We start from the raw sequence: 13,903 nt of genomic DNA, 5'->3' as shown, positions 1-13,903 counted from the left end.
TGCTCGCTGTCTCTGTTTCCTGGGTGGCTTTGGAGAGGTCCTTTCACCCGAGCCTCAGTTTCCACATTTGGGATAATGAAATAGTAATAATTACCTCCCAGGGCTTATAGGGGATTTCAGGGTGAAAGTGTTTTGCAGACATGCATACACATGTGCCATAGGTTTAAGGTAATGAGTAGTAATGGCTGAGTTGGGCCTGGAGACTGTTCCCTGACTCCCCAGCTGGTGCTTTGTCCCAGTGCCTTCCAGTCCCCCTCAGCCTTGGGCCAGGAGGGAAAGTCATCCCCTGATGAGGGATGCCTAGCATTGGATGAGCGGAAGGAGGCTTCTCCAGAAAGGTTCCCCCACTTGTGTGCTCTGTCCTAGGGCACCTGCTCTCACCCCTACCTGCTTCCCTTTCTCCAGGAAAATCACCCTGCAGACACTCCACCTCTGAGCGTCCGCAGCTGCCCCATCCAGCCTGGTCCGGCTGGCTGTGTGGGCACACAACCTGGTCTGGTGGCTAGTTATAAATAGGTCCTGCACCCACGGCCTTGGGAAGGTACTCCTGGCCTCGGTGCAGAGGGTGCTTGAGAAGAGGCGGCTGAGCCTGCGGTTCTTACAGTGCCAGGCCCAGAGCTGGCCTGAGGGTGCCTGGAGGCAGGCCCCTGCAGATGGGCCCCGGGAGCTGAGGAAGCTGCCCTGCGAATAGGGCCGTGCAGGCTCAGGATGGCGGGGCAAGGCTAGCCGCAGGTTCAGGGCACTGCCTCTTTATCCTGTGGCCCGGGATAGAGTACCGGAGGGTGGCTGCTGAAAGAGCCCATGAGGCCCTCTAGGGCTGGTGGCTGAACAAAGGGGACCGTTTGCCCGCGGGCTAGCTGTTTTGAGTGCAGTTCATTAGGGGGCACTCCGGCCAAATCTTCATTCCATCCGGGAAGAAGAGAAGGAGATGGCAGGGCCCAGAATGTTCCCCCATAGGGCTTGCAGCCCGTCACTGAATCCTCCCAGCACCCAGCCCCTGCTCTGGAGAGGCAACATATTTAGTGGAAAAGCACCGTGCTTGGAGTCAGAAGGCTCGATTGGAGCGCTACCTCGATAGCCTAACCTTGTATGGTTACATGACCTCCTTTCTCATGGGACCGCGGTGAGGACTGAAGTGAGGAAAAGGCACCTGAGGGTGGCTTGCCCTTGTCAAGTGAGCCTGGAGGAGGCTGCTTAGGTCCTGACCTTCTCCCTCAAACTTCCCTGCCGACCCTGCCCTCTCTGTGTGCCCCCAGGCCGCCTCAGGCCCCCAGCGGACACGCCAGGCCCTCAGCCCCAGCCCATGGACCTGCGGGTGGGCCAGCGGCCCCCGGTGGAGCCCCCGCCAGAGCCGGCGCTGCTGGCCCTGCAGCACCCCCAGCACCTGCACCACCACCTGCTGTTCGCAGCAGGCCTGCCTCAGCGCTCAGCGGAACCCATGAGGGTAAAGTCAGAGCTCCCCGCACACGCGGTGGCCTCGAGCTCCGCCCCCAGCCCCCCTCCCTCCCTCCCGCCTCCCCCAGACCCTCGGCTCAGTCTTCAACTCCTTGCCCCTTCCTGGGCGGCCGGCCCTGCCCACAGCTCCCAATGGACACGCCGGTGCCCCAGTTGCAGGTGGGGCAGCAGGAGCAAGAGCTGCGGCAGCTTCTCAATAAGGACAAGAGCAAGCGAAGTAAGGACCGCAGGCGGGCTGGCATGGTTTTGCAGAGTGTGGGCGGGGCCTCGCAGAAGGGGTGGGGCCACGGGCTTGGCTCTCGCCTGAGCAGGCCAGGGCCCCTGGCCGCTTCGTATTACGCGAGGGGACGGGGGCAATGGGCGGAGGATGCGGCAGGGAGGCCACTGTCCGTCCACCCCCAACCCATTCGTGACTTCCCACCCCCATAGGTGCCGTAGCTAGCAGTGTGGTCAAGCAGAAGCTGGCAGAGGTGATTCTAAAGAAGCAGCAGGCAGCCCTAGAGAGAACAGTCCATCCCAATAGCCCCAGCATTCCCTACAGGTAACTAGCTCCCTCGCGTCCTCACCTCCTCTTCCCTACGGGTCAGCCTGTGCACGCTCGCTCGTACTCTCCCCCTCTGCCTCCCAGCTGCCCGTCACCTGACCCTTACCCCTCGCGTCTAATTATAATGCTGTCCCCAAACCCCTCCCCCACCCGACACCTGCCCCCTTTTCTCCTTGAATTATCTCTCCCCACCCCACCCGAAGCCCTTCGTACTCCCTCACCGAGACCCCCACATACCACGCTGGCTTTCTTCTTCCGTACACGAGTCCCTCTTCTTTTTATGACTTTCCCTAAGCACCAAAAAAAATGCTGATTCCTGGAGCAGGTTCCTCCTGCTGGGACAAAGAGTTCCCAGTGTGACTGGGACCCAAGCAAGCCCTGGGACCCTGGCTCCTAGGCCTAGATCTGAGGCCTGCGTTGGAGGCTGCCTGTAGGAAGGGTGGCCCAATGCTGCCACCTGGAGATGGCCCCTGTTCTTGTCCCGCCACACAGTGCCTGGCCCTGTCAGCTGCTGCTGCCTCCCCTAGCAGGTCCCGGGGGCCCCTGCTCAGGAAGAGCCCTTGCAGAGCCTTTGGCTGCCAGGTCTCTGGGCCTCTCCACCCCTCTGAAGCAACCTGTGCCTTCACTCCACAGAACTCTCGAGCCCTTGGAGACGGAAGGAGCTGCTCGCTCTATGCTTAGCAGCTTTCTGCCTCCGGTTCCCAGCCTGCCCAGTGACCCCCCAGAACACTTCCCTCTCCGAAAGACAGGCGAGTGGGACAGGCAGGGGGAGACCCTCTAGGGGAGTTAAGGGGTCAGGGCTTTGGACATGGGTTGGGAGTGTGGAGGGGTGGGAGGGTCTGGCTGGGGAGCAGAAGGTCAGCCCCCAGTGGCTTGCCTTCTCCCTGGCACTGCCTTCTCTCACCTTAACTCAGAGGTGACTGGGAGGAGGGAGGTGTGGGGCCAAGTAACGCTGTGCTCCCACAGTCTCTGAGCCCAACCTGAAGCTGCGCTACAAGCCCAAGAAGTCCCTGGAGAGGAGGAAGAATCCACTGCTCAGAAAGGAGAGCGCCCCGCCTAGTCTCCGGCGGCGGCCTGCAGAGACCCTCGGTGGTAAGAGCCAGCAGGGTGAGCAGAGGTGGCTGGTGTTATCCCTTTGGGTCAGGTCCCACCCAGACAGGGCTAGTGTGCATGGTCATACAGGATGTGTCCCACACACTTGCTAGGGGGGTGAGTTGCCAGCCCCCATACTGTTGGCTAAGCTGACGTCTGCCCAGAAGAATGGTCACCTTCAAAAAAGTGTCCAGAGGCACTGGAGACCAGTGGCTGGCCCTCTTCTTGCCCTTCTGGGAAGAAAGCAGGAAGCAGAGGCCGCCCATTGGGGAAGGGGGACTGGCCCTGCTCTGGCCACGCTTGGCCTCTGACTGTGCTTCCCTCCCCGCCCCAGACTCCTCCCCCAGTAGCAGCAGCACACCAGCATCAGGGTGCAGCTCCCCCAATGACAGCGAGCAAGGCCCCAACCCCGTCCTGGGCTCGGAGGTAAGGCCTTGCCAGGCTGGGCTCTCCAGGGGGCAGGGGGGCCGTTCTGAGGCTCAGCCTTCTTCTCAGCGAGCAGCCCTGACCAAGCTGGGGCCACAGGGTCTGGGCAGCCTGGACCCGAGCCTCCTGGGGGTTCTGGGGAAGGCGTGCCCAGAGGTAGAGGTCTGGGACCGGTGACCCCTGCCCTGCTCCCCATGGCAGGCGCTCTTGGGCCAGCGGCTGCGGCTGCAGGAGACCTCTCTGGCCCCGTTCGCCTTGCCGACAGTGTCCTTGCTGCCCGCAATCACGCTGGGGCTCCCCGCCCCTGCCAGGGTGAGTGGCTGAGGCGCCCTCCCCCACTGCAAGCCCCCAGCTTCTGTTCGCTCCCTTCTCCTACCACCTCACCCTGGCACTTTCACCGCTCTCTCTGGGAGGGATCTTTCCCCCCTGTGACTTCTCCCTTCTTCTCTCCAGGCTGATGCTGACCGCAGGACCCATCCGACACTGGGCCCTCGGGGGCCGGTCCTGGGGAGCCCCCATGCTCCCCTCTTCCTGCCCCACAGCCTGGAGTCTGAGTCTGGGGGCCCCTTGTCCTCTCGACTACAGCCCATTCTCCTCCTCGATCCCTCAGTCTCTCACGCGCCCCTGCTGACTGGTGAGTTCCCAGGCTTCTCCAGGGGAGGGGCTGGTCCCTGCATCTTGCTAAGGGCCAAGCCCGGGAAGGGTCCCTTCCTTCCTGCCCCTCTGCAGTCCCCCATCCTGCGTGTCTCCCTGCTGAGTCCCTGCCGCCTACCACCCCAAGCCTTTGCTTCCTTCCGTTCCTCCCTTTGGTTCCCTCCTTATGCCCCACCCCCACCCCATTCTTTCCAGTGCCCGGGCTTGGGCCCCTGCCCTTCCACTTTGCCCAGTCCTTACTGACCACCGAGCGGCTCTCTGGGTCAGGCCTCCACCGGCCACTAAGCCGGACCCGCTCAGAGCCCCTACCCCCAAGCGCCACCGCCCCCCCACCGCTGGGCCCCCTGCAGCCCCGCCTGGACCGGCTCAAACCTCACGTCCAGCTGATCAAGGTGAGGGGAACTGGGTAGGGGAGGTGATGAGGGGTTGCTTAACTGGACCCTGGGGGCTGAAAGAAGGGAGGGTGAGGATCTGGTGGGCCAGAGAGAGGATATGGCTCCTGAGGGCCAAGAGCTGCCTGGCTGCTAAAGCCCCAGCAAGATGAGCAGCCACCCAGCCCGGCCTACCGTGGCCCACTGCACACCTTGAATCCCAGCATGGCTTCTCAGTGGGCATCTCCCCTCCCCAGAGGCCAGCCAAGCCAAGTGAGAAGCCCCGACTGCGGCAGATCCCCTCAGCTGAGGACCTGGAGACAGATGGTGGGGGAGTGGGGCCGGTGGGAGATGACGCCCTGGAGCACAGGGAGTCAAGCCATGGGCAGCACGAAGCCAGAGGCCCTATTCCTCTCCAGCAGCACCAGCAGGTATGGCAGCGCCCGCTTCCCTGGGAAAGTGCAGTCGGGAGACTCTGGGGTCTGGCACAGATGGAGGGGAGGGAGCCAGGTTACCAGTGTGGGAGACAACTCCGGGACCCACGGTTACCCTATCGGATCCGCACCAAGGTGCAGGCACGCACACCCCTACACGCATCCGGGCACAAGCGTGCGCGCGCATGCGTCCTCATACGCCCACGCCCCGGCAGCCCGGCAGTCTCAGGGTGCAGCCGTGTCCTTGTGCAGCAGTGAGGCTGGGCTCTCATGGAGCCACGCGCATTCCTGCCCTAGTACATCTCCCCTGTGACCCATTGTACCGTGTCCAGGAAGGCGGCTGGGGCAGGAAATGGGGCGGAGCCAGGGCGTGCTCACAGCGTATGCGTTTGCTAGTGCTGCTGTGACAAGTAGCACAAACAGGGTGCTTTAAACGGTAGTCATTTATTGTCTCACAGATCTGGGGGCCGGAAGTCCAAGATCGAGGTGCCCTCAGGGTTGGTTCCTTCAAGGGCCATGAGGAAAGGGGCTGCTCCAGGCCTCTCTCCCCACCTGCAGATGGCCACCTTCTCTCTGAGTCTTCACGCATCCTCCCTCTATGCCTGTCTGTGTACACATTTCCCCTTTTTATAAGGACGGAAGTCGTATTGGATTAAGGCTCACCCTGATGAGCTCATTTTAACTTGATTACCTCTGTAAAGGCCCCATCCCCAAATCAGGTCATATTCTGAGGTACTGGGCCAGGGGTTAGGACTTTGTAAACAGGAAGTGGGGGGACACAAGTCGGCCCATGGCACACGGTAATAGCCCACACATGTGCAATGGCTCACACAGGTCCCTGTGTCCTTGGGAAGTTGGCCCGAGGCCCCTTACCGGGGTTCTGGCTTTGGAGTCCCAAGGCTCCAAGGCGTTCTGGTGGAATAGCGTGGTCGTTCTGGGCTGCGGACCTTTGGGGGCATCGGCGGGGGCAGGGGGTTCAGCATTCAAAGGCCAGAGCCCAGCCAGGAGGCAAGGCTGGAGGCATCCTGGAATCTCTCCCGAAGGGGTCCTGCCTGGAGGTTTCTGAGACCTTGGGCAGAAGCATATGGAGCAGAATCCTGAGACCTGGAATCTGAGGCCCCCTGTGTCCCTCAGGTGTTCCTCTGGGAGCAGCAGCGACTGGCTGGGCGGCTCCCACGGGGAGGAACTGGGGACTCTGTGCTGCTTTCCCTGGCCCAGGGCAGTCACCGGCCCCTGTCCAGGGCTCAGTCATCCCCAGCTGCGCCTGCCTCATTGCCAACCCCAGAGCCTGCCAGCCAGGCCCGTGTCCTGCCCTGCTCAGAGACCTCTGCCAGGACCCTGCCGTTCACCACAGGTGAGGCCTGGATTAGAGTGGGGGTGGGAAAAGGGGCTGGGGGCACACGGGCTCAGGCACGAGTCCGTGTCTGTGTCGTGGTGTCGCTCAGGACATTTTATGAGGCCACAGAGCACTTTCTGGGTCTTGTTAGGTCCACGTGGCGTCCCATGAAGCAGGTAGAGAGGGTGGTTGTTCTCATCTTACAGATGAGGAGACCTGGGCGCCGGGGACCTAAGGTGACACGGTTGCCAAATAGCAAGCTGACGGTCAAGCCAGGCCAAGAATCCGGGTCTCCTGGCACCCAGCTCAGATCTTTCAAAAGCGATATTTGTTACGGTTGCTCTGCTTGTAAAAAGAGCTTAAAAGCATTTTAGAAATTTTATAAACCACGTAAAAACCTAAGAATGAAATAAAAACCACCAGCCAGTATCCCACCACCCCAAAGCAGCCTCTCCTGAAGGCCGCTGTCGTTCAGCCCCATCTTAATCCAGCTGTGTACAAACCCCGTCTACACACGGCCTGCGTGCTGTGCCCCGCCTTGTTCTGTGAACGTGTTACGAACATGCTGTGATGCAACTCGCCCGTAAAAATGAGATTTTTGGACTATTTCGTCACAGTATTCTATCTTTATTTTTTTCAAGATTTCTTCCGGGTTGGGCTACTCGTTTTCCCTCACGGGAACGTCCTTGTGAATAAACTTTCGTTCACCCCTGGTGTTGTTTCCCACTCTTAAGGAGTGGCATCCCTGGGCCAAGGGGTGTGAAAGTTTCGCAGATCCTGCTGTCCTGAGGCGTGCTGGACACCCACCGTGTGCGGGGCCCTCTAGGCGTCCCCGCTGTTCAGGCCGAAGCAGTCACTTCCCCAAAACTGCATCTGTCTTGTCACGTGGCTCAGTGTCACTGTAGGCTTCCCCCCTCTCAGTCTGGGGGTTTCTGAGGGATGTTTTTCTCCTCTCGTTCCCCCTTGGCCACCTATTTGGGTCGTGGCATCCAGCGTGAGACCCAGACGTTAGGCCTCCTTTTGTTAGGCTCTGAGCTCCTGAGGTCATGGTGGATGCACTGGGCCAGGGGAGCAGGGACAGTGTGGCAGGAAGGCATCAGCTGTGTGGCAGCAGCATTAGCTGGGGTTGTGTCGTGTGTGCGCAGGGTGCCTGAGGCTGCCTGGGTTAGCGACCGGGGTGGGGGTGTGTCTGGGTGTGAGGGGCCGAGGGGCAGGATGGGGTATGCGGGATTGCGTGACGGGGGGGGGGGCGTGGGGGGGCATGTCAGGTTGGCTCCGTGTGTGTGCGTGTGTGCATGCAGCCAGGGGCGGGGGTGGGGACTCCCTTGGGTCTGGGCCCTGAGCCCTGTTCTTGGCAGGGCTGGTGTACGACTCGGTGATGCTGAAACACCAGTGCTCCTGCGGGGACAACAGCAGGCACCCGGAGCACGCGGGCCGTATCCAGAGCATCTGGTCGCGGCTGCAGGAGCGGGGGCTCCGGAGCCAGTGTGAGGTGAGCGGGCAGGGAGGGGGCTGCGGAACCGGAGGAGGTGGGAGTGCTGGAAGGGAAGGGAAGGGAAGGGGGGCCCTGGAGCCAGTGGGAGATGAGGGGCCAAGCGGGTGGCGGTGATGGCAGGGAGGGGGTGAGCAGGGCCTTAGGAGCTCTGCGGGCCCTTCCCCAGTGTCTCCGGGGCCGGAAGGCCTCCCTGGAGGAGCTGCAGTCAGTGCACTCCGAGCGGCACGTGCTCCTCTATGGCACCAACCCGCTCAGCCGCCTCAAACTGGACAACGGGAAGCTGGCAGGTAGGGGCCTCATGGTGCCTGGGGTCCCCGGGGCCTCCACTGGCTCACCCGGCCCACTCATCCCCTGTGCTCTCTTGCCCCACCCCTGCCCGGCCTGTGCCCCCAGCATCCTGGGCATCCCCAGGCTGCCCTAGTCCCTCCGCTGCCCACTGCCCTCTTGCCCTGCGTACCTGGCCCCAGCCCTCTGCGGGCTCTCTGTGCTCCCAGCCGGGCCAGAGCCGAGAGGATTCAGCTCACACACACTGGGCCTCTCCCCACAGGGCTCCTGGCACAGCGGATGTTTGTGATGCTGCCCTGTGGTGGGGTAGGGGTAAGTGTGCCCGGGGGGTCTTGAGCGGCCGTTGCCACGGGCTCTCGGAGCTCCTCCCTTCTGTTCTCCCAGGCCCAGCCCCTACCTGCTTGTTCTTGTGGTTCTACCAGACCCGTTGGGCCAGGGGCTCTCCCATAATGCTCCTCTGCCGGCTAGAAGCTCCTTGTGGACAGGTGTGTCCTCCACCTATCAGTGTCTCCTGAGTGGGGAGCCCTGTGCCTTGCACTGAGACGGTGTGTGGTAAATGTCGAGTGAGGTTCAAAGAGCAGGGGATCGCCTCCCTTCGTAAGACCCTGGTGGTGGTCGGGATTGTCCCTTCCACGCTGGCCTCCAGGAGGTCAGGCTCCACGGCCTGGGGCTGTGGGGGTGCCTCCGGTGTCCTTGGCGACCCAGGCAATTCTCTCCCACTGCCCACCTTCCCCTCCTCCCGGCTCGCCCAGCTTCAGGGGCTCTCTGCCTCCTCTGGTGGTGTCCCAGCCAGGAGTGTGCAGGCACGGGATGGAGGCCTAGTTCTGGAGGGAAGTGGGAGCCGTAGCTGGGGGCTGTTTGGGAGCCAGTCAGCGCCCTGTTCACAACTTCCCATTTCTTGCCACTTTCTGATTTTTCCAACTGTTGTTGCTTCTGTTTTCTCCTCCCTCCTCTCCCTCTCTGTCTGTCTCTCTCTCTCTCTTTCTCCAGCCTCTTGCGACTCTCTCTGCCTTCCTCGCCTCTCTTGGTCCGCCTCGCCCTCCCCATCTCCCCATCATGCCCCCCGGCCCCTCCCTAGCCTTGAGGCCCAGGGACTGGGTTTGGGGGGCCTCCCAGCCTGGGCTAGGGGCCCTGAGTGGAAGACAGTGGTGCAGACGGCCCCTCGAGCTCCGACCGTCCCGCAGGGCCTGAGCAGAGTCAGCTGGGGCTTAAAACCCCCTCCCGGTCCAAACCCCAAGTCCCGCCCAGGTAACGCCATGCCCCCTCCTCTGACTGGGGAGGCAGGCGCGATGCTGCCGGCAGAGTGCTGGCCAGATACGGGCTGGTGATATGGACTGAAGCTGGGAAGGAGAAGTCATGCTGGGATTGGGGGACACAGGAGGCCTTGCCTTTGGGTGGTGGGGCACTGGGGAGGCAGCGCTGTCTGCCCAGCTCCCTGCCCCTGGGGTCCTGGCCGTGGGGTGGGCACCGCCCAAGTGGGCCCCGGCTCCTGTGGGGGGCCTCTGGTGACGCAGGCCCTGGCTCTGGCCCCCACAGGTGGATACCGATACCATCTGGAATGAGCTGCACTCTTCCAATGCGGCCCGCTGGGCAGCCGGCAGCGTCACTGACCTTGCCTTCAAAGTCGCTTCCCGTGAGCTAAAGGTAGGAAGTTTGAGCTGAAGGTGGGTGAACCGCAGGGGACGCTGCAGGGACAGCCAGACCCGGAGGCCCAGACGTCTTGTTCCTCTGGGACGTCCCCACAGGGTTTTGGAAGGGAAATTGAGTGCTTGGGGGACTAAGCTGAGATTTGAACCTTAGGGTCATGTTGTTTGGTGGGGAGTCAAGCCACTGTGACCCTAGACCTCTGTCTCGAAGAGACACGGGATTATAATCGTTCAGGATCATTCAACACACAGACCCACGGGGTGACCCCTGGCGAGTTGCAGAGCACGTCTGGACCTTTGTCCATTGGCAAATTGATTCTTGGCAATACCGAGGGTTTTTTTATAGGCCGGTTGGTGCCTGTGCTTGTTTGCTCTGGGCTGGGCACCTCACGGGGGCCTGTGCTGAGGCCCACGCACCCCCCTGTCTATGAGCTCGGAGCCCAATGTGGCTTCGTGTTCATTTCTTCTCCTTGGAGGAACGTTGCAGTTAAAGGCTCAGCCCTGGGTTGTAAATTTTGGTCTTGCCCTCCACAAGCAGGCAGCTTCACACAAGTTATTTAACCTGCCTGAGCTTCAGATTTGTCCTCCTCTGTGAACTGGAGATAATCATGTTTATCTCATGGAGATGTTGTAAGGATTAGATAACATTTACACTCATAGAGATGTTGGGATGAAACCTGGTGTTTGTAGAGTGCTTGGCACGGTGCCAGGCAGTAGATTTTGCCCAACAAATAGTAACTGTTGTTATAAAGTGATAACAGCCCGAATACACCAAGGTTGGTGGGGGGGGGGGGGGCGGGGGCGGTTTGTTTTCACGTCCAGCCTAAAAGCAGAGGATGCCTGGCTCGGAGGCCCAGCACCGGGGCATCTCAGGTCCAGCCTGGCTGCGGTCAGATTTGCGGACAGCTGTTGTCCTGTGACCCCTACTCAAGGGATGAACCTCGGGTTGGGGGCAGCTTCACGGAGATGCGTCTCCGGGTGCTGACCCTTTGGTTGACGAGCATTCTTTCTGTTTCCAGAATGGTTTTGCTGTGGTTCGGCCCCCAGGACACCATGCGGACCATTCCACAGCCATGTAAGGCCGGGGGGAGGCCTTGCTGGGGGCGATGAGGTGGGGGGGGGCATTCCCCCTCCGTCCCCTGAGCCTTCTAGGGCTAGGCCAGGCCAGGGGCAGGCAGAGGAAGGAGGCTGGAGAGGTGGAGATACAAGGGGGAAATAGGCTGGCAACGCCTCCCTCTCTCCTCCCAGGGGCTTCTGCTTCTTCAACTCCGTGGCCATTGCCTGCCGGCAACTTCAACAACAGGGCAAGGCCGGCAAGATCCTCATCATGGACTGGGTAGGTCCCTGTTCCTAGCCCCTTCAGATCCGTGAGCCCTGTGGAAAGAGCCCTGAGCCTGGCAGCAGAGGATATGGCTTCCTGTCCTTGTTCTGCATCAGCCTCCTGAGCCTCACTTTCCTTCTGTGTAAAATGTGGGTGAAGATGACACCGCATCAGGGGGTGGGAGGCCCAGGGGCGATGGTGTGGGGGGAAGGCCCTCAGCCGTGACAACCTCCCACCGTGGCAAGAGACATTTGAGTGCTCTTTGGCCTCTACTGGCTTCTTTCTGCAGATCTGATGATTTCTGCATTTCCGGTACAGTGGTAATAATGGCAATAACAATAACCGGTAACACCAACATGCTCCTAATCACATCTAGACGCTACAGTTTTACCTGTGATACGTTTGTTTGATCCCGGCTATAGCCCAGTTTCAGATGAGGAGCATGAGCCCAGAGAGGTTAAGTAACTTGCACATAGCCACACATGTAGTAAGTTCTGAGACTGGGATTTGAACTCAGGCTCTTGAGCCCTGGAGTACATGCATCCGTGCTAAACCCCTCTGCCCGAACACCCGTGCATGGGACATTCCTCTGCAAAAGGTGACAGTGGAAGAACTTTCCACACTTGTGCCCACGCACGGTCCTGTGAGTTACCAAGCGTCAGGCCACGGCTCTCCCTGGGAGGGGCGGCGCTGGGGTCCATGTACAGCTCCTCTGTAACTCAGCTTGGGTTCTCATCTCCCCATGACCTTGGATCAGACACGGTAGTGGAGGTTCCAGACACGCGTAATCCCGGATTCCTCCCACTTCTGCCACACGTTTGTCGCTCTTCCTGGCTGGCTGGTCCTTGGCACGTCTCCTCCCCTTCATGGTCTCACACCTGTGCACACATGGAGAGGCTGAGGCACAGAGAGAACCAGTGGACTGCTTAGGACCACTTAACAGTGTAGCTCCAGGAACCCCAGGCTCCTCCCTGCCAGTCTAGGGTCCTGACCCTCAGAAGACGGACTCTGAGATCCCTTCTAACCTCCCCCGGTCTTCCACCTGTATGCTTTCAGGCCTTCCCTAATCCATTGTCCATCTCCCTGCACAGGATGTTCACCATGGCAATGGCACCCAGCAAACCTTCTACCAGGACCCCAGTGTGCTCTACATCTCCCTGCATCGCCATGATGATGGCAACTTCTTCCCCGGCAGTGGGGCCGTGGATGAGGTAACCGCATGCCCCCTTCTGGCCCCGTTGACTCTCCTTCATGGCCCTGACTGTGCCTCTGTCACAACTAGCTGTGCGATCCTGGGCAGGTTGCTTAGCCTCTCTGATCCTCCGTTTCTCCACCTGGAAGTGAAGAGGCCGGATGAACTGGTCTTGTAGCACTGGCACCCTGGGATTTCTCTCTGGGACTCTGCTCCCCTCCTGTCTCTCTTGCTTCCTGTTTTCCAGGTGGGAGCTGGCAGCGGTGAGGGCTTCAATGTCAACGTGGCCTGGGCAGGAGGTCTAGACCCCCCTATGGGGGATCCTGAGTACCTGGCTGCCTTCAGGTGAGTGCTCTGGGGGAACAGGGGAGTTATGCCCAGCAAGGCCACCCTTTCCTGCCCCTTTCCCAGCAGTACCAAGCTGGAGGTGATCTGTTGGCTTGGCAGCCCATCCTCATCCAATTACTGGACATTTTAAACCAGTCCCAGGGTGGGCCTTCCAGACTGAGACAAATGAAAGGAAAGGCAGTGTTTACGCCTGCCTCTAGGAGCCTCCAGCCCCCATGGGAAGACAGGAAACTCAGAATGAAAAAGCCAAGGGTGCTTTATAAAGTCACATGTTACCAAGAGCCGAGGTTCAACTGAATGCTGAGAAACAGGCAGGGTGGAGGGAGCACAGCTGCCACATTCAGTCAAAGAAAGCTGCCTGGAGGAGGTGGGCTTTGCACAGGAGAGAAGTAATTTATACTGTGGAGAAAGAGACCAAGCAGATGATGTCCATATTGGGGAAGTTGCTTTAGAAAAGGCAGTTTAGAAGAGAGGCTTTGGGCTCTGTTTAGGAACCCTTATGTGGTTCACTCCAGGGTCCCCATTCTGCATTTGAGAAAAGGGAACCCTGGAAGTAGGTTTCAAATACTTTTCTGGAAATACTCTCCATGAGAGCTGGACTGGGGTTCCTGGTATCTGTGTGCCCTGAGCCCAGGGCCTTGAAAGACATCCAAATGGACCTCAGAGTTGGGTAAGGGTGGAGGGAGGCAGCTGTGGGGGGCCGGCAGGGGGAGAGGATGAGAGAGTGGATCTGGGTGGCCCAGGACGTCAAGAGAGTCAGCTCTCAAGTGACAAGTGGTCAAGTGTGGTCAACTCAGGCCAAAGTGGGTGGTAGCCAAGTTCTAGGTTTCTAGTCCCAGAGGCTTAGGGACCTGCCCCCACCATGGCCCCGCCCACCACACCCTGCAGACATACACACGCTCCCTCCTCTTTCCTTCCCTTTCTGTCCCATCCTTGACTCCTTCTGCCTCTTGCCAGTCAAGAGCTCGAGGTGGCTGAGTCCTTAGGCTGTGTAGGGACATGGGTGGCCAGCCAGGTCAAGGCGGTCACAGGGATCCATTTATCCTGCCGTTATTGGGCCTCTAGGAGTCCTAAGAACAGGATGCACACAGTAAAACTGGTGGGAGAGGGCCTGTGCCCCCGGCAGCCCTGCACAGAGTGATGAGCCCCCACATCTGGCACCCTTCACAGGATGGTTGTGATGCCCATTGCCCGAGAGTTCTCTCCGGACCTGGTTCTGGTGTCAGCTGGGTTTGATGCTGCCGAGGGTCACCCAGCCCCGCTGGGTGGCTACCATGTTTCCGCTAAATGTAAGGAGGGCCCCC

At 60.2% G+C, this 13,903-nt stretch overlaps 1 protein-coding gene across 14 annotated transcripts in view; it reads left to right on the top strand.

Moving 5' to 3' along the window:
- Positions 1 to 13,903, top strand: part of HDAC7 (histone deacetylase 7) — a 36,485-nt gene that overhangs the window by 18,793 nt on the left and 3,789 nt on the right. For 4 of the 14 annotated variants that reach the window (XM_043563723.1, XM_043563726.1, XM_043563728.1 and 1 more), the window contains 20 exons: positions 1,257 to 1,444; positions 1,582 to 1,672; positions 1,885 to 1,996; positions 2,633 to 2,748; positions 2,966 to 3,091; positions 3,426 to 3,517; positions 3,719 to 3,829; positions 3,971 to 4,151; positions 4,367 to 4,563; positions 4,800 to 4,973; positions 6,111 to 6,330; positions 7,671 to 7,804; positions 7,974 to 8,094; positions 8,355 to 8,404; positions 9,629 to 9,736; positions 10,758 to 10,813; positions 10,987 to 11,074; positions 12,151 to 12,270; positions 12,499 to 12,596; positions 13,770 to 13,888. In XM_043563723.1, coding sequence (XP_043419658.1) covers positions 1,257 to 1,444; positions 1,582 to 1,672; positions 1,885 to 1,996; positions 2,633 to 2,748; positions 2,966 to 3,091; positions 3,426 to 3,517; positions 3,719 to 3,829; positions 3,971 to 4,151; positions 4,367 to 4,563; positions 4,800 to 4,973; positions 6,111 to 6,330; positions 7,671 to 7,804; positions 7,974 to 8,094; positions 8,355 to 8,404; positions 9,629 to 9,736; positions 10,758 to 10,813; positions 10,987 to 11,074; positions 12,151 to 12,270; positions 12,499 to 12,596; positions 13,770 to 13,888 — 2,502 coding nt within the window. The remainder of the gene's footprint in view (positions 1 to 1,256; positions 1,445 to 1,581; positions 1,673 to 1,884; positions 1,997 to 2,632; positions 2,749 to 2,965; positions 3,092 to 3,425; positions 3,518 to 3,718; positions 3,830 to 3,970; positions 4,152 to 4,366; positions 4,564 to 4,799; positions 4,974 to 6,110; positions 6,331 to 7,670; positions 7,805 to 7,973; positions 8,095 to 8,354; positions 8,405 to 9,628; positions 9,737 to 10,757; positions 10,814 to 10,986; positions 11,075 to 12,150; positions 12,271 to 12,498; positions 12,597 to 13,769; positions 13,889 to 13,903) is intronic. The other 10 variants (XM_043563729.1, XM_043563734.1, XM_043563736.1 and 7 more) reach the window with 3 other exon arrangements.

The sequence above is a fragment of the Prionailurus bengalensis genome, chromosome B4, assembly GCF_016509475.1.
Source record: "Prionailurus bengalensis isolate Pbe53 chromosome B4, Fcat_Pben_1.1_paternal_pri, whole genome shotgun sequence".
NCBI lineage: Eukaryota > Metazoa > Chordata > Mammalia > Carnivora > Felidae > Prionailurus > Prionailurus bengalensis.
This window is presented reverse-complemented; position numbering and strand designations above follow the sequence as displayed.